This window comes from Suncus etruscus, chromosome 7 (genome assembly GCF_024139225.1).
Source record: "Suncus etruscus isolate mSunEtr1 chromosome 7, mSunEtr1.pri.cur, whole genome shotgun sequence".
Taxonomy (NCBI): Eukaryota; Metazoa; Chordata; class Mammalia; order Eulipotyphla; family Soricidae; genus Suncus; species Suncus etruscus.
Window position 1 is genome coordinate 97,792,736 of NC_064854.1, and position 19,430 is coordinate 97,812,165.

The following is a 19,430-nucleotide window of genomic DNA, read 5'->3' on the forward strand; positions in this document are numbered from 1 at the left end:
GTGGGTTTGGTGTGTAGTATAATTTGGTTTATTGGTATGGAAATCCAACTTTGGACCACATTAATGTGAAACACGTGTATCTTTGTAGTTTTTTTTTTTTTTTTTTTTTGGGCCACACCCGGCGATGCTCAGTGGTTACTCCTGGCTCTCTGCTCAGAAATAGCTCCTGGCAGGCACGGGGGACCATATGGGACACCGGGATTCGAACCAACCACCTTTGGTCCTGGATCGGCTGCTTGCAAGGCAAACACAGCTGTGCTATCTCTCCGGGCCCATCTTTGTAGTTTCTAATATAGAATATTCCCATGTCTTTTATTTTTTTTCTTTCCTATGTTATGTCTGTGTGTGTGTGTGTGTGTGTGTGTGTGTGTGTGTGTGTGTGTGTATGTGTGTGTTTGTGTGAATGGTGGTGATGGTGGTATAGTTTGGGCCATACCTCGTGGTTGGTGCTTAGGGGCTATTCCTGTTTTGTTGTTGAGGATCACTACTACTGGTCTTATGTGGTGCTGGGGATCAACTCTTGCTTTCCTGCCTGCAGAACATGTACTCAGCTTTTTTGTTTCGTTTCGTTTTGGGGCCACATCTGACAGTACTCAGGGGTTATTCCTGACTCAGAAATTACCCCTGGCAGGCTCAGGTGGAATGTTTGGGATTGAACCCAGGTCGGCAAGGCTCTCCCCGCTGTGCTATTGCTCTAGTCCCTGCTCAACCTTTTGAGCTCTAACTCTAGCCCTGCAAAGGTTATCTTTTAGAATGTTTCATTCTGAATTTGTTTAGTTGTTTTAAGTAGGACTAGGAGCCCTTATTTATTTTTACTCACATAGCATTATTAATGTGTTTTGTGCCTAATACATTTTTTTTTTGCCTAATACATTTTTAAATTGTTATGGGTAAATGAGTGAATGTGTAATTTCCTCTAAAGACACTATGTTCAGGTCTCAGTTATAGGTCTGATTCTTATTCTATTTCCCAGCACCACATGATCCTTTTTTGGGGGTGGTGGTAGTGGTAGGGTTGGACCAAACCCAGAAGTTATCAGGGCTTACTCTTGGCTCTGTGTTCAGGGATCACTCTTGGCATAGTTTGGGGGACTTTATGGGATGCTGGGGATTGAATTTCCTAGAGCAGCTCACTAGTGTAGAGCTGGGAGTAGCCCCTAAGGAATACTGGGTGTGACCCAAAAACCCCAAAGAAGAAAGACACCTTGATTATAATGACATAGCCCTTGCTGCTTACATTAAAAAAGCAAGAGGATAGGTTATTTGTTTCAAGTTAGAAATGTAATTTTTGGGGCCGGATCTGTGGCTCAAGTGGTAAGGCGTCTGTCTGCTTTGCCCAACTTAGCCTAGTATGGACTGTGGTTCGATTCTCCGGTGTCCCGTATGGTCACCCAAGCCAGGAGCAATTTTTGAGCGCATAGCAAGGAGTAACCCCTGAGCGTCACCGGGTGTGGTCCCCCCCAAAAAAGAAGAAATGTAATTTTCTTAAACACATCATACAACTAAATAGCTTTAAAAAGTTTGTTGTGAGGGCTTCAGGGATTGAACCCAGAACTCCTTTCGTGGGCTTCTTGTGCTCTATTACTGAGATATTTTTTCTACCCCCTTAAAAGGGTGTTAATGGTGGGGCCAGAGTAATAGTACAGTGGTTAGGGCATGTTTGCTTTGCATGAGGTCGACCAGGTTTGATCCTGGCATCCTTTGCCAGGAGCAATTTCTGAGCACAGAGTCAGGAGTAATTCTTGAGCACTGCTGGGTGTGGCCCCAAAAACAAAACAAACAAAAAGATATTAATGGGGGTCTGAGCATCATACATGGTGCTTGGGATTGAATTTAGATGATCTCTGAATGCAGAGCTGGGACTAAGCCCTGAGTGCCACTGAACGTGGCTCAAAAGCCTCCAACAAAGAAAAAATGTTAATGGCAATATGTTTACTATTTGTTGTAAGAGCCAAGATGAGGTTTAATAATAATCATTCTAGGGCCCGGAGAGATAGCACAGCGGCGTTTGCCTTGCAAGCAGCCCATCCAGGACCAAAGGTGGTTGGTTCCAATCCCTGTGTCCCATATGGTCCCCAGTGCCTGCCAGGAGCTATTTCTGATCAGACAGCCAGAAGTAACCCCTGAGCCCCGCCAGGTATGGCCCAAAAACCAAAAAAAAAAGAAAAAAAAATTATTCTATATTTTACAATATGGGGAATGCTGCAGATGTGTGTTTTGAAAAATTTAAATTCTGTGCCTTTTGATCTACTCTGTTTTTCTTTTCCTGCCAGAAACAAGAGTACAAATTCAAGAGTCTGTGAGGGGAAAAGATGTTTTCATCATCCAAACTATCTCAAAGTGAGTACTTATCAAATAGAAATGTAGTAGCTTTCTGGATTTCTGTTTGGGCATGAGTTGGCTATAGGAAGAATTAGATGATTTTATAATTATATTTATTTTTTTATTTTTTTTTCTGACATAATCTGCCTTTTGGCCTTTTTTTAAAATAGTATTCTTGAAAGATTGGGAAATAGCCATGTATTATAGTAGAGTTTCTTTGCGGGGGTGGGTGTACTTTGGGTCACACCTGGTTGTGCTCTAGGATTATTCTTTGCTCTGTGGGGGCCATATTTGGTACCAGGAACTTGCATGGGGGCTGGTCATATGCAAGGTAAGCACCTTAACCCTGAGCTATATCTGACCTTTTTTAAAAAATTGAATAAGGGGACTCGGTGATAGCACAACGTCAGTTTGCCTCGCACACGGTCGACTCTGGACAAACTCGGGCTTTTTCTCTGCCCCCCCCCACCCACCCATATGGTCCCCTGAACCTGCCAGGGTGATTTCTGAGTGCAGAGCCAAGAGTAACCCCTGAGCGCTTACAGTTGTGGCCCAAACCCCCCCCCCCAATTTTTTTTTTAATAAATTTGATAAATAATGCTTAAATTTAAGGTATCTGGGGCCAGCGAGATAGAATGGAGGTAAGGCGTTTGCCTTTCACGCATAAGGTCGGTGGTTCGAATCCCAGCTTCCCAAATGGTCTCCTGAGCCTGCCAGGAGTGATTTCTTAGCATAGAGCTAGGAGTAACCCCTGAGCGCTGCTGGGTATAACCCAAAACCCAAAAAGCCAAAAAAAAAAAAAAAAAAAGATATCTATATGCCACTGTTTTACATTTATATAATATGTTTGCAATTGTCTTAATGCATTGCATGATTATAGTATAGTATTGTTATCTATATTTATTTTAGTGTACTTTAGATTTCTATGATTTACTTTTTTACAAGTTTTATTCTTTTTGGTGGGAGTCACACCTGGCAGTGCTCAGGGGTTACTCCTGGCTCTGCATTAACAAATCATTCCTGTGGCCCGGAGAGATAGTACAGCAGCGTTTGCCTTGCAAGCAGCCAATCCAGGACCAAAGGTGGTTGGTTCGAATCCCGGTGTCCCATATGGTCCCCTGTGCCTGCCAGGAGCTATTTGTGAGCAGACAGCCAGGAGTAACCCCTGAGCAACGCCGGGTGTGGCCCAAAAAAACCCCCAAAAAAATAAAAGAGAAAAAGTAATTAAAAAAAAAAAAAGAAATCATTCTTGGTAGCCTTGGGGGACCATATGGGGATCCTGGGCTTTGAACTTGGTTGACCGTGTACAAGGCAAATGCCCTACCCACTGTGCAATCACTCTAACCCCTGCAATTTTTATTTATTTATTTATTTATTTATTTATTTATTTATTTATTTATTTGGTTTTTGTTTTTGGGTCACACCCGGTGGCACTCAGGGGTTACTCCTGGCTCTACGCTTAGAAATCGCTCCTGACAGGCTCAGGGGACCATATGTGATGCCAGGATTCGAACCATTGACCTTCTGTATGCTAGGCAAACGCCTTACCTCCATGCTATCTCTCTGGCCCTCTCTCCAGTATTTTTAAGCTTAGAGATTCTGAAACTTGGAATAGTCTCAGTTTGTGAATAGATACATAGATATAAAATACTAAAGAAATTCCTAAAGAGCTGCATTTTGGAGCCTTTTGATTTGCAGTATACATACTTGTACCTGAATTTTGAACCTTTATATAAATTCAGAGATCCTAAACTTGTTTTACTTACCCTCCCCAATTCATTTTTTTTCTTGGTTTTTGGGTCACACCCGGCAGCACTCAGGGGTCACTCCTGGCTCCACACTCAGAAATTGCTCCTGACAGGCTTGGGGGACCATATGGGATACCGGGATTGGAACCAATGATCTTCTGCATGAAAGGCAAACACTTTACCTCCATGCTATCTCTCTGGCCCACCCTCCCTATTTTTGAGAGAAGGAAGCCACTCAATAGTTTGCCTTCTGGAAATCGACTTTCCATAAGGGAACAAACAGAAAGCACCCCAATTGCACTAAAGGCTGCTGCCACCCCCAGGATAGTTCTAGGTGGTTGGTATCACCAACTAGGGGAAACCCTGGTCTGTCTGGACTGTTCTTTACTGAGAGGAAATCTCAAAACCACCTGAAGCATGTGAGCTTATAGGGGTTGGGGGACACTTTGCCTTTTTCAGGCAGCTTCTGCTTCATTTCTTCCCTCCATTAGGATATCCAGTAGGACTGGGGGGAGGCACCCAATTTAAGTTGTTTTTCTATCGCAGACTGGCCATAGGTTGAGTGCTACTGGCTAACTTAACCTGTGCTTTTCCCTTCACCTGGGGAGGGGAATTGGGAACCTCGGCCACTTATTTGCTTCTTGCAATCTACTCCTGGGTGTCTGTAGTGCCTCTTTCCTCAGGAACAATGGGATTCCAGTTGGACAAATGCACAGAGACTGTGATTATTCTCCATGGAGTCAAGTAGCATTGGAGTCCCATTTAGTTCAGGACTTCAGAAGTCAGGACTTTGGAATCCTTTTCATTCAAATCCTTACATTTTTGTTCTTTTTGTCAGTTTTATCACTCGTTTTCTTTTCTGCCTTCTGTCAGATTTTATCCCTTTAGACAAAACCATCCCTTTGATTTTCTCAACAGTCAATTGATGAGTCTTTTTGTTTTGTTTTGTTTTGTTTTGGGCCACACTCAGTTACACCCAGGGGTTTTTCCTGACTCTACACATAAAAAATTACTCCTTGGGGGAACATATGGCATCCCTGGGATCGAACCTGGGTCAGCAGTGTGCAAGGCAAATGCCCTACCTGCTGCGCTATCATTTTAGCCCCTGGATGACAATCTTAGGAGACTAGAGATGCTAGAACAGTGTCTTCTACATGTCAAGGTGGCTTGGGGATTAGTGAGTAAATTTGGAAGGATGGTTAACTGTTGTGGAAAGTTCTTCCTTGCCTACCGAGTGAGGGCAGCTGTACCTGTAGAGACAGGTGCACGTGACTATAGGAACCCAATGGAGGGGCTGGCGAGGTGGCGCTAGAGGTAAGGTGTCTGCCTTCATATGGTCCCCCCAAGCCAGGGGCAATTTCTGAGCGCTTAGCCAGGAGTAACCCCTGAACATCAAACGGGTGTGGCCCGAAAAACCAAAAAAAAAAAAAAAAAAAAAAAAAAAGGAACCCGATGGAGTGGTCATTCTTTTAAAATTTATTATTAATTTTTTAGTTTTTGTGTTTTGGGTCATATCCAGTGATGCTAAGGGCTTATTCCTGGCTCTGTACTTAGGAATCACTCCTGAGTGATTCTTGGGGGACCACATGGGATGCTGGTTATCAAACCTGGGTTGGCCATGTACAAGGCAAGCCCTACTCACTTTGGCTCTGGGAGCTCTCTCCTGAGAAAGCTTCATTTTCTTTGTTTTGCTTTTTTTTTTTTTTTTTTTTTTTTTTTTTTTTGTGGTTTTTGGATCACACCCGGCAGTGCTCAGGGGAAACTCCTGGCTCCATGCTCAGAAATTGCTCCTGGCAGGCACGGCGGACCATATGGGAAGCCGGGTTCGAACTGATTACCTTCTGCATGAAAGGCAAATGCGTTACCTCCATGCTATCTCCCCAGCCCCAAATGCTTCATTTTCTTAATGAAAAGTGAGTGTACACTATTGAAGGCATGGGTATTGGAACATTACCGTATGACTTAAACTCAATCATCAACTTTGTAACTGCATATCTTACAGTAATTTAATAAAAATAAAGTAGTAGGGGCTGGAGTGAAAGCATAGCAGTAAGGCACTTGCCTTGCACGCGGCCAATACAGGATGGACTATGGTTCAATTCCTGGCATCCCATATGGTCCTCCGAGCCTGCAAGGAGTGACTTCTGAGCGCAAGCCAAGAGTAACCCCTGAGCGCCACCAGGTATGACCCAAACCAAAAAAAAAAGTAGTTTTATTGGCTGAGGGAATATCGGGGAGGTTTGAGGAATGAGAATTTATGGTTTCTTTTTGTCTTAATTCTTAAGTCTGAAGTCTTACTTAGAGAGTAGCAGCTTGTTAGTACTTTGTTGAGCAGTGTCTTAAATTGCGTGCTGGGGTTTTCTGTCTTTGGGCTACAGAGATGTGAACACTACCGTCATGGAGCTCCTGATTATGGTGTATGCATGTAAGACCTCTTGTGCCAAAAGCATTATTGGGGTAATCCCATACTTTCCATACAGCAAACAGTGCAAGATGAGAAAAAGAGGCTCCATTGTTTCTAAATTGCTGGCTTCAATGATGTGCAAAGCTGGTAAGAAGGAGTAAATATATGATAATATTTGGGGCTTAAAAGTTTTGGGATTTTTTTGCCTTTTTTCTGGTTTTTGGTTTTGGGGTCACACCCGGCAGTGCTCAGGTGATACTCCTGGCTCTACAATCAGAAATTGCTTCTGGCAGGCTCAGTGGACCATCTGGGATGCCAGGATTTGAACCACTGTCCGTCTGCATGCAAGGCAAATGCCCTGCCTCCATGCTATCTCTCCGGCTCCTGGGGCTTGGAAGTTTTATCTTTACTTTAGAATATATAAGACACTGTCTTATCTAAATTAGAATATTGAATGGATAAAAATAACGAAAGTGTGGACTGAAGAGATAATATGGGTTTTAAGAAAAATAAGACATTATTGTAATAATGCCCAGAGACAATAGAAATGAGGAGTGGAAGGACTGGCTCACATTGTGAAGCTCACCACAAAGAGTGGTGAGTGCAGTTAGAGAAATAACTACACTAACAACTATCATGACAATGTTAATAGTGAGAGAAGTAAGCCTGTCTTGAATACAGGCAGGAGGTGGAGAAGGAGGGAGATGGGGGGCATTGGTGGTGGGAAGGTTGCACTGGTGAAGAAGGGTTGTTCTTTTTTTTGTTTTGTTTTGTTTTTGTTTTTTTTTTTGGGCCACACCCGGCAGTGCTCAGGGGTTACTCCTGGCTGTCTGCTCAGAAATAGCTCCTGGCAGGCACGGGGGACCATATGGGACACCGGGATTCGAACCAACCACCTTTGGTCCTGGATCGGCTGCTTGCTAGGCAAACACCGCTGTGCTATCTCTCCGGGCCCGGGTTGTTCTTTTAATGACCGAAACCCACTATAATCATGGTTATAATCATGGTGCTTAAATAAAGATATTATTCAAGTTAAAAATAAATAACAAGGGCCAGAGCGATAGCATGAAGGTAAGGTGTTTGCCTTGCATGCAGAAGGACGATGATTCAAATCCTGGCTTCCCAGGTGGTCCCCTGAGCCTGCCAGGAGCGATTTTTGAGCGTGGAGCCAGGAGTAACCCCTGAGCGCTGCCGGGTGTGACCCAAAAACCAAAACAAAAAACAAAAAAAAATAACGAGGGGCCGGAGAGATAGTGGTAGAGTGTTTTCTTTGCAAAAACAGCCCATTCAGGACAGACAGTGGTTCAAATCCTGGATCCCATATGGTCCCTGTGCCTACCATGAGTGATTTCTGAGTGCAGAGCTAGGAGTAACCCCTGAGCGCAGCTGGGTGTAACTCAAAAAACCAAACCAAAACAAAACCCCCCAAAATAACCCAAAATGTGGGACTGGAGAGATAATACAGGGGTTATGGCACTTGCCTCACATCCCACTGACCTGGGTTTGAGTCTTGACAATATATTATCCCTAAACACTGCCGAGATCACTCATGAACCATGACTGGGTGTGGCCCAAAAGAAAAATTTTAAAAATTGAGAATTTTATGGGGTGGGGGACCCTGAGGCTTCCCAGCAGTTTTCAGGGGGCCTGGTGCCACTCCTCTGTATTCTCAGTAAACAGATTCTCATTATTTAATTTCTGGGCCTGGTGATGTGATATTGCTCAGGTCTATACTAGGGTTGCTGGATATGTATAGTTTTGTGTAGGGGTTGTGGCACATGGCCTGAGCTGTTTTTCTGCCCACAAGGAAAACAAATATTTTTGTTTGTTTAGTTTTGGGCCATACCTGGCAGTGCTCAGGGCTTACTCCTGGTTCTATGCTCAGAAGTCATTCCTGGTAGCCTCTGGGGACCATATAAGGTACTGTGATTGAACCTGAATGAGTCAGGCACATGCTAGGTAAGCACCCTCTCTGCTGTTCTGTCGATTTGGCCCTGAGAATAGTTTTTTTTTTTTTTTTTTTTTCTGGCCATACCCAGCAGCGCTCAGGGTTTATTCCTGGCTCTGCACTTAGAAACTGCTCCTGGCAGGCTCAGGGGACCATATGGGACACCAGAGCATGCAAGGAAAATGTCCTACTGCTGTGCCATCACTCCGACCCCCGAGAACAGTTTTTAATGGCTATTTTAATATATATTGTGTCTTACCTATAATGTACTTATTTTATACAATACTACTGGTTATTAAACTGTGTTCGTCTGCTCTGTTTTCAAAGGTCTGACACACCTTATCACTATGGATTTACACCAGAAAGAAATCCAGGGTTTCTTCAATATTCCTGTTGATAATTTAAGAGCATCTCCATTTTTATTACAATATATTCAAGAAGAGGTAAATCTTTCAGACTTTCATTTAGCAGTCTACTTAAGGTTGAAATACATTTCTACTTCCTTGGGTTTATTCAGGAAGGATTAAAACTTAATAAATCCGGGGCCGGAGCGATAGCATGGAGGAAGTCTTTTGCCTTTCATACAGAAGGCCATTGGTTTGAATCCCGGCATCCCATATGATCCCCTGAGCCTGCCAGGAGTGATTTCTGAGCTTGGAGCCAGGAGTAACCCAAAAAACTTAATATATCCTCTTTCAAGTACTATTTACTTTATACATGTACTTCAGTGCACTTTAATTCTTTTAGATGGTGCTGAGGATCATTAAAAAAAGACTTACTATGCAATTATTTCATTTGCTGTACTCTTAACATACTTTTTCTTTTTTGGGAACTCAGGGGCCTCTAGAGTATGACTCATCCTAAGCTCATATGTGATTGAGTTTGACTCTTTTTTTTTGGTTTTTGGGTCACACCCGGCGGTGCTCAGGGGTTACTCCTGGCTGTCTGCTCAGAAATAGCTCCTGGCAGACACCGGGATTCGAACCAACCACCTTTGGTCCTGGATCGGCTGCTTGCAACGCAAACGCCACTGTGCTATCTCTCCGGGCCCGAGTTTGACTCTTAAGTAGTCATCCATCCATCTTCCATCCATTTGTCTGTCCATCCAGCCATCCACTTCGTTTTTATTGTTCTAAGTATAGTAGTTATCCTTGGTGATCCTACCAACCAACCAGAAAAATAGAGTCATTTGTAATTTAATATCCACTTTTCTGTGTCTCCCTTTCTCATTTTCCTTCTCATGTAGTTTTTTTATCTCATTTTTCTCTATATTTATTCAAAACAAAAATGTGTTGGGACCGGAGAGATAGCATGGAGGTAAGGCATTTGCCTTTCATGCAGAAGGTCATTGGTTCAAATCCTGGCATCCCATATGGTCCCCCGTGCCTGCCAGGAGCGATTTCTGAGCATGGAGCCAGGAGTAATCCCTGAGCACTGCTGGGTGTGACCCAAAAAACAAAAACAAAAAAAACAAAAAAAAAAAACAAAAAAAAATGTGTTTAGGGGCCGGAGAGATAGCATGGAGGTCCTTCATGCAGAAGGACTGTGGTTCGAATCCCGGCATCCCATATGGTCCCCTGTGCCTGCCAGGGGCGATTTCTGAGCATAAAGCCAGGAGTAACCCCTGAGTGCTGCCGGGTGTGACCCAAAAACCAAAAAAAAGAAAAAAAAAGTGTTTAATGTATATTTATTCTCCATCTTATTTGATGCATATTTTGTGTTTGTATACTCTATGAAGGGAATCAAGTTAATCTTGGAAATATATCACTTGATTTATAGTTCTTAAATTTCTTTCTTCCTCTCCCTGTTTTTGTTGTTGTTGATGATGTGATGATGGGGGCTGCACACATTACTGGTTCTCACCTGGGATCACAGCAGGTTGTACTGCTTTCAGCCATGGTATTCAATGAGAGTTGTTCTTTTTTTTTTTTTTTTTTCCGGCCACACTCAGTGACGCTCAGGGGTTACTCCTGGCTCTACGCTCAGAAATCACTCCTGGCTGGCTTGGGGGACCATCTGGGGTGCCAGGATTTGAACCGCTATGCTATCTCTGGCCCCAATACCATAGTTTCTTTATCCAGTCATCCGTTCTTGGGCAGGTGCATTGTTTGCAGATTTTTGGCTATTGAGAATAGTGATACAATGAAAGTAGGAGTGCAACCCTCAGTCCCTCCCTCCCTCCTTCCTTCTCTCCCTCTATCCCTCCCTTCTTTTCTCCCTTCTTCCCTTCCTCATTTTTTTCCAAACTGGTGGTGCTCAGGGGTTACTCCTGGCTGTCTGCTCAGAAATAGCTCCTGGCAGGCACGGGGGACCATATGGGACACCGGGATTCGAACCAACCACCTTTGGTCCTAGATTAGCTGCTTGCAAGGCAAATACCACTGTGTTATCTCTCCAGGCCCGGTTTTTCAGTTTTTTTGACTGAAACATTTAATCATTGTACTGTACTGATTTATATGATTAGCTTGGATGGATATACCAGGCTGGGTAATATCACTTGACTACATCTGGGATGCTTGAGAGGACTTCCTGTTGACTCTATAGAAATGTCAATGTCTTTATTCTATATAATCAGTATCATTAGTGTTTGCACTAGCTATGAGATCATCTTCAAATAGAGCTCTTTTGCTTGGGCAGGGAGGTGGACCAAGTGTAGAACAGATGATTTTCTCTTCAGGCCCATGTTCTTCCTTGAACACACACTTCATTTGCTTATCTATGTATCTTTGCTTTTTCTACACACACACATGTACATGCACACGCACTGTAGAGCAGAAGAGCAGTTGGTTTGTTGGGTGTGACCCTTATGGCTAACCTCCTGGGGGTGACTCACATGGAGAAGAAAGGTTTGTGAGCGTAACAATCTTTTTTTTTTGTTTTTGGGCCACACCTGGTGACACTCAGGTTATTCCTGGCTATGTGTTCAGAAATCGCTCCTAGCTTGGGGGACCATATGGGACGCGAGAGATCTAACCGTGGCCTGTCCAAGGCTAGAGTGCGCAAGGTAGACGCCTTACGGTTTGTTTACCAGCCCCGTGAACGTAACAATGTATACTTTTTTCTAAGCAGGCATTTTTTCTTTTTCTTTTTCTTTCTTTGTTTTTTTCTTTCTTTCTTTCTTTTTTTTTTTTTTTAGCACTGTGCAGCTTTATTAACCTTTCAAGTATATAGCATTGGTAAAATTAGGACAGAATTGGGATTTAAAAGTGAACATATTCAGCATCTAACAGTTTGAAGGAAGCCACTTCAGACTCTTCACAAACATGTTTTCACAGAGCCAATACAGTACTAGCAATTAACTCAGTACACCAAGTGTACTGAAGTAGGAAAGATGCAAGAAGAAAAATAGCTACATTTGAAAGACTTCTTCACTTTAGAAAAAGAGTAAAATACTTTTTGTTTCTTCCCTTATCCCCTAAAACAACATCATGCAGTCTGATCTACCTACAGTCTTACATCAGCTTCTAGAATATTTGTCAGAAGGACAAAAATAAAATGATACTGGCCAGTACAGTCTTCAGATATTTAGGAAGGGGAGGGGGGAAAAGTCAGTTTTTTGAACAAATTAGTCAGCTTTAGTCTCATCAGCAGGTTCTTTGGATTCTTCATTCTTCTGTATTTCTTCAATATGCTTGTCTTCTTGCAAACGTTCCAGTTTGGCAGCCATCTGTGCCTCTCAGTTTTCTTTGTTGGCTTCCATTTTGTGGGTCAGTTTCTCTTTACCATTTTACTAAGGTTGTTGTTCTCTTCTATCGCTTTCTGAAGCACTTCTTTCTTATGCTCTTGTTTCTCAGCAAGCTGCTTTAAGACTTCAGCTTCGTGAGACTTGTGTCTTCTGCAGCTTCTCATTTCTTCTGAATTTCTTCCAGAGAAAGATCTTTCTTCTTTGGGGGATAAAGGGTGAATTCAGGGACAGATTCTTTTGATCTAGGGCTAAGAATCTGCTCAAAAGCCTGGCCATTGGCACGTTTCTCCTATTCTTTCACCTGGATATCAGAAGAAGCCATGATGAACAGAAGATAAGAGACTGGCTGTGTTATCTATTTAGTCCACTGGCAAGAAAGGACTAACTACTTAATTTTTTTCTCCTTTTTCTGGAAAACTTTCAAGTACTAAGTGACATTTTTTTAGTCTGTCAAAATGTTCCTTTTAGAGGCCAAAGTGATAGCACAACAGTAGGGCATTTGCCTTGCATGTGACTGACCTAGGACGGACTTGGGTTTGATCCCTGAGCCTGGAGTGATTTTTGAGCCCATAGCTAGGAGTTAACCACTGAGTGTCACTGGGTGTGGCCCAAAACCGAAACAAAACAAAAAAATAAAAGTTCCTTTTAATGGCTTATTGGGTATCTCTGTGAATAGAGACATAACAATAACCCCCACCCTTTCATCTGTCACAGATCCCAGATTACCGGAATGCAGTGATCGTGGCCAAATCTCCAGCCTCAGCCAAGAGGTAGGTTGGATCACTCTTTGGATATGCATTACAGGATTATATCCCTGATTGGATTTTAGTTGTTCTAGATCCGGGTCCTCAAGCCACATGCAGCCTGCTGACAGTTTTTTGCCATTGCTGCCTATCTTGCTTAATTAACAACAGACCAATCCTAGATCGGACTGCACTTTCTGACCCCGCTCCTTACTGTTTTTGGATTCCTCTAGGTTTCAGGCATGGGTCCTCAAACTACAGCCTGTGGGGCTACTATTGTTCATAGTTTTTTAAAACTATAGTCCAGCCTGAGGGTCTGAGGGACAGAACTGCCCCCTATTTAAAAAGTTTGAGGACACTTTGTTCTAGATTTTCTATTAAAGTTTCTTCTTTATTAGTGTATGGTGTTTCAGAAGTCATAGTATCAACTCCTTTTAGCAAATGATGGCTTGTTTTCTTTTTTCCAAATCCCAATCTTGATTGCTGGTTATCTTTCCTTTTTTATCTTTTGAAGTTCACTCCCCTTTCCTTTCCTTTTAGTTAATGCATGGATCTACCTGTGGTGTTGGCATATTTGGTTGTAGTACTTTCAAACTCTTTCATCCCAGGAATTGCCCAGTTTTCAGTTGTGGAGCTTTCATTCTCTCCCTCCCTCCCTCTCTCTTTCCCTCCCTCCCCCTTATCCCTCTCTCCCTCCTTCCCTCCCTCCCTCCCTCTCTCCCTTCCTCCCTCCCCCTCCCTCTCTCTCTCCCTTTCCCTCTCTCCCTTTCTCCCTCCCTCCCTCCCTCTCTCGCTTCTTCTCTCTCTCTCCCTTTCTCCCTCCCTCCCTCTCTCGCTCCTTCCCTCCCTCCCTCCCTCTCTCGCTCCTTTCCTCTCTCTCTCCCTTTCTCCCTCCCTTCTTCTCTCTCTCCTTCCTTCCCTCTCTCGCTCCTTCCCTCTCTCTCTCTCCCTCTCTCCCTCTCTCCCTCTCTCTCCTTCTCTCTCTCTCTTCCTCCTTCCCTCTCTCTCCCTCCCTCCTCCCTCCTCTCATTTTGGGTCACACCTGGCAGTATTCAAGAGAGACCATACAGGATGCTGGGATTTGAACCACCATCCATCCTGGGTTGGCTGCTTGCAAGGAAAACGCCATACCACTGTGCTATCTCTCTGTTCCCCCCCCCCCCTTTAACTTTATTTCTTGATTGATTGGTTTGGGGGCCACATCCAGCAGTGCTCAGAGACCACATGCAAGACAAATGCCCTCCCGCTGTGCTATTTGTCTGGCCCCAGCTTTCATTCTCTTGGTTGCAGTGCACCAGATGTTGTACTTTGCTTGGTGGGGTCCAGAACTCCAAAAAAGCAGAGTTGCTGGGCTTACTCCTCAGATATATAGGGTGACTGACAGGGATTGAATTCACTGCTTTACTGGCCTCAGACTTGTAAGTCAGCTTCTTTTACTACTGAACTCTCTGGTGTGCTGTCCCTTGGTCTCACCAGTCATGTTTCCTGGCCCAAACCTTCCCGATCTGAAGAATACCACTCAGCACTTTCCTCACTTTCAGATAGGTAACCTCTTGTTGAGCTTTAAATCTGGCATTCAAAATATCATGGAGTTGGAGAGACAATACAGCAGGTAGGGCACTTGCTTTGCACATGGTTGTCTTAGGCTCAATCCCTAGTAGTACTCCATATAGTTCCTCAAGCCCAACCAGGAGTGATTCCTCAGTGCAGAGCTAGGACTGAGCACTGAGCATAGTCAGGTGTGGCACCCGAACCAAAAATAAATAACATTAAATAGCAGCAGAAGAGACCTCAGGGGTCATAGATACATCCCTTGTATTCTCAAGGACCTGAGTTTGACCCCAGTATCATTGACTCTAAGAAGGGAATAGCTTGTTCCTGTTGGATGTTGGTGAGAATCATGGACTCCAAAGGCCCCCTGATACCACTTCAGTTAGAGGGTAGGAGTTGGAAGGGCCCCTTCTCACTACTAAGTTGTAGCAGAACTTAAGTCTTCACTTTTCATTGGCATTGGTGAGTGTGAAGGAGGTAGATACTCATTATTGAGGAGGAGGGACAAAATTTCAGCTCTCTTCTTGGCTTGCTCTTAAATCATTCTAGCAGAAGGCATGTATAGTCTCTTAGGGAAGGAAATGTAGACATGATACTTGCCAGAGAGGTCTATCAGTTTATTCTTCATTATTGGCTAGAGTAGAGCAGTTTGTTTTACATTTTAATGACATGTAAGGCTGTTCCATTGGCTAGAAAGAACAGGCTTGCTTTGGGCTTTTTTTTCTCCAGTGCCTGTTGGCATTTTAAGGTTGCTATTTTCATTGGGAAGTCTTGGATCTTGGGGCAAAAGAAAATCCCAAGAACTCCCTACCATGCAACTCCTCCAGACTTGAGGTCCCTTGCCTCTCTGCTTTCTTTTATCTGTTTGTTTTATATACATTATTAAGGTTGTCTCTTGTGTTTACTAGGAGGATTACTTTATCTTAGAGGAAGGGTAAACTTGGCATTTTATGTATTTTTTCTAAATACCAGAGAATTAGAAGTTTTTGTGTTTTCTGTTTTTTTGGTTTGTTTTTTTTAACTTTACCGTCTGGGTTGGCTTCTGGTAACTTTGGAAAACTGTATATGGGGGGGGGGTTTGGGTCACACTTGGCTGTGCTCAGGGGTTACTCCTGGCTCTATGCTTAGAAATTGCTCCTGGCAAGCTCAGGGGACCATATGGGATGCCGGGATTTGAACCACCGTCATCTGCAAGCAAGGCAAATGCCCTACCTCCATGCTATCTCTCCGGCCCCGGAAACTGTATTTTATATTCAGCATAGTATGGGTGTGTGACACAATTTTTGTTTGGTTTTTGGCCACATCCAGCTGTGCTCAGGTCTTTTTTTTTTTTTTTTTTCATTTTTCTGTGCTCAGGTCTTAACTTCTGGCTCTATGCTAGGGGATCACTCATGGCAGAACTCAGGAAATCATATGGTTTGAACCTGGGTTGGCCACATGCAAGGCAAATACTCTACCCACTGTACTATCTCTCTGGACCCATGTGACAGTAATCATGTGGTGGCATTTGCTCTGTCTCTTGTTAGTGCTAGACTGCTGCACTGAGAACTTGAGGTCTCAATGGGAGTTACGTTTAGTGTCAGATTTTTCACCTGCTATTGTGGACAGTATTTGTATCCCCTCCAAATTCTGATGTTGCAACTTTTTTTTTTTTAATATCCAAGCCAAAGAAAACAACAATGGAATCAAGAGATTCAAACTTTAACAATCTAACATCTATTTATTTATTTATTTATTTGATTTTTGGGCCACACCCAGCAGTGCTCAGGGGTTACTCCTGGCTCTGCTCTCAGAAATCGCTTATGGCAGGCTCGGGGGACCATTTGGAATGTCGGGGATAGAACCTGGATCTGTCCCTGGACGACTGCGTTGAAGGCCTATGCCCTACCACTTTGCTAATGCTCCAGCCCCTAGTGTTGGAACTTGAGATAGTATATGGAGGTCTTTGGGGAATAAATAGGTCATAAGGAATTCCTTCTGAAAGGATAAAGGCTTGCTTGCTCTCTGTTCTTACTCCATAAACAGAGAAGATGCCCACCTGCAAGTCAGGAAGAAGGCCCTTGACAAGTTCCAGATCTGTGGGTTCTCTGATTTTGAAAGACTTGCCTATGAAATAGTGAGAGATGAATTTCTTTTATTTAGGCCATCCCGTCTGTGGTCTTCTGCCACCATTCATTTTTTTGTTTTGTGGTACTGGGCCTCAAGCCCAGGCTCTCACACAGCCAAGGCAAATGCTCTGCTGTTGAACCAACTCCCAGCCCCCTCTCACTTCCCTTGTATGGTTTTCTGCTCGAGCAGCCGGAACTGAGTAAAACCTGATCACATTTGATCTCTTCAGCCCAGGAAGTCAGCATTTATTATCTCACAGATGAAGAAACGAGACCCAAGAACTTGCAGCTTCTCCAAGATGATTCAACTAGATATTTTTTATTGGAAGGTGGTGGCCCCACTAATTACCGCTTGGGATGTTTTTCACAGCTGTAATTAGGAAATTTGGGTGTTGGCCAAATATGATTGAATTTGACTTACTCTTCTATTTGGTCTCCATATTGTATATATGTGAATACCAGCTGCAGTGGAGAGAATGAGCTGCCTCTCCTGAGATGACACTGACACTGCTCTTCCGAAGCCTGCAGACAGCTGTGTGTGTGTTGTTTGGCCACTGAGTCATAAGATTGGAGTGAAGCTGCAGCATCTTTTATTCCCTCCAGCTTCTGTAATTAAGTCCACTTAAATTGCACAGCATTAAATCTTTTAGGATGAAGATGGTTGCTATAAGACCCTAAGCTTTAAAATAAAATGCTATAGGGGCCGGAGTGATAGTGCAGTGATAGGGTGTTTGCTTGTACGCGCTTGACCGAGGTCCCCCAAGCCAGGAACGATTTCTGAGCACATAGCCTGGAGTAACCCCTGAGCATCACCAGGTATGGTCCAAAACAAAAAACAACAACAAAAATAAAATAAAATAAAATACTATAGAGTGGATGACATAAGTCATTGTCTTCCCACTGAAGATACTATGAGAGTTCTGTGTTGTTTCTTTTCATGCAGGAAAGGTGACTGTGACTTCTGGGTCTCCCATGCCTCTCTAATGTTGATTTTCTTTTATTCTGATATCTGATATCCTGATTATCAGGGCTAGAACTTGAAATGGCACTTTCTATCTTTTAGTGATGTGTCTTTAAATAAAATTATTGGGTAGGGGCCAGAGAGAAAGCATAGAGGTAGGGCATTTGCCTTGCATGCAAAAGGATAGTAGTTTGAATCTTGGCATCCCATATGGTCCCCCAAGCCTGCCAGGAGTGATTTCTGAATGTAGAGCCAGGAGTTACCCTGGGTGTGACCCAAAAACAAAACAAAACAAAAAATTATTGGTTAGTTATTGGTTAGGGTTGATATACAGTGGGGTAGGGCACTTGCCTTACGCTTGGCCATCTAAGTTTGTCCCCAATACTCCATATGGTCCCCTGAGTACCTCCAGGATTTAAATCTGAACACAGAGCCAGGAGTATTCCTCGAGCATCTCTGGGTATAGCCCTAAAACAAAACAAAACAAAATTATCGAGGTAACTTTGGTTTATAAGAGTGTCAATACATGTTTCAGGGTGTGCTGTACCATTCCCTCCTCTATTGTACCAATGTCCTTCTACCAAAGTAGATCTTCCCCCTTCCGTCCTTGGAAACCTGAGATCTCTGACTTGAAAGTTTTGTTTTTGTTGTACATTGTCTATTCCTTTGCCCTTTTTTTTTATGTGCCACATGAATGATAACTTGCTCATTTATATTTGGTATTTACCTTTCTAACTTGTTTTAGTCTGAGACCTTCTAGTTCCATTCATGTTGTAGCTAAGGTAAGTTTATCTTTTGTTAATGGCTCAGTAGTGGGCCAGTGTTTTTGTGTCTGTATATAAAACGTATAGATTCTGGGCCGGAGTGATAGCCAGTGGATAGAGAATTTGCCTTGCACACAGCTGACATTCCATATGGCCCTCTGAGCCTACCAGGAGTAAGTTCTGAGCAGAAATTACTCAGGGAAGTAACCCCTGAGCACCACCAGGTGTTGCCAAAAAAACAAAAACAAAAACAGTACAAAATATTCTTTATTTACTTAGCACTTGTATTGTTTCCAGTAGTCGACTTGTAAATAGTGCTATAATGAACATAGATGTGCATATGTCTTTTTTAATTCTTAGAATTAATGCCAAGGAATGGGATTTTAAAGTCATATGGGAGCTCTTACTTTTGTTTTGGAGCCAAATCCAGCTGTGCTGAGGAATCACTCCTGATAGTGCTCAGGTGACCATATGGGGTACTGGCGATTGAACTGGAGTATGTTTAAGGCAAGAACCTTATCCCTCTAGGACCCAGCCCAATTTATACTTAATTTCTCAAGAAGTGCTAACCATGCTATTTTCTATAGACTGAACCAGTTTACATCGTTTCCAACAATGCTTCCCTAATTTTCCACATTCTCACTAGCACTGTTTTGGTCTTTTGGATGTAGGCCATTCTCACTGCTGTTAGGTGATTCCTCATTGTCATTTGGATTTGCATTTCTCTAATGAGTAGCAATAAGTGTTTTTTTTTTTAAGCTGCCTGCTGCTTATCGTTGCGTCTTCTTTAAAGAAGTGCCTATTTAGCTCTTCTCTTTGGTTTTAATGTTTTATTGTTAAGTTTTGTGATTTAAAAAAAAAAAAAAGATGGGGCTGAAGCAATAGTGCAGTGATAAGCTGTTTGCCTTGCATGCGGCAAACCCAGAAGGGATGGTGTGGTTCAATTCCCGGCAACCCATATGGTCCCCCATGCCTGCCAGGAGCGATTTCTAAGCACAGAGCCAGGAGTAATCCCTGAGCGCTGCCGGGTCTGACCGAAAAACCAAAAACCAAACAAACAAACGAAAAACCCACTCTGATATCAGCCCTTTGTAGGGTGTATAACATACAAATATTTTTTCCTATTCAATAGAATATCTTTGATTTGGTGATTTTTTTTAATGTAACAATTGCTTGTTTACAGTAAGTAGTAAAGAA

The 19,430-nt window shown here is 43.1% G+C and overlaps 1 protein-coding gene and 1 pseudogene across 1 annotated transcript in view; one reads left to right on the forward strand and one right to left on the reverse strand.

Annotated features, from left to right (window-relative positions):
* Nucleotides 1-19,430, forward strand: part of PRPSAP2 (phosphoribosyl pyrophosphate synthetase associated protein 2) — a 41,214-nt gene that overhangs the window by 12,988 nt on the left and 8,796 nt on the right. Inside the window, exons 4-7 of the mRNA XM_049776924.1 lie at nt 2,273-2,339; nt 6,448-6,620; nt 8,749-8,864; nt 12,821-12,876. Of these exons, the coding sequence (XP_049632881.1) occupies nt 2,273-2,339; nt 6,448-6,620; nt 8,749-8,864; nt 12,821-12,876 (412 nt within the window). The remainder of the gene's footprint in view (nt 1-2,272; nt 2,340-6,447; nt 6,621-8,748; nt 8,865-12,820; nt 12,877-19,430) is intronic.
* Nucleotides 11,987-12,428, reverse strand: LOC126013781 (stathmin-like; annotated as a pseudogene).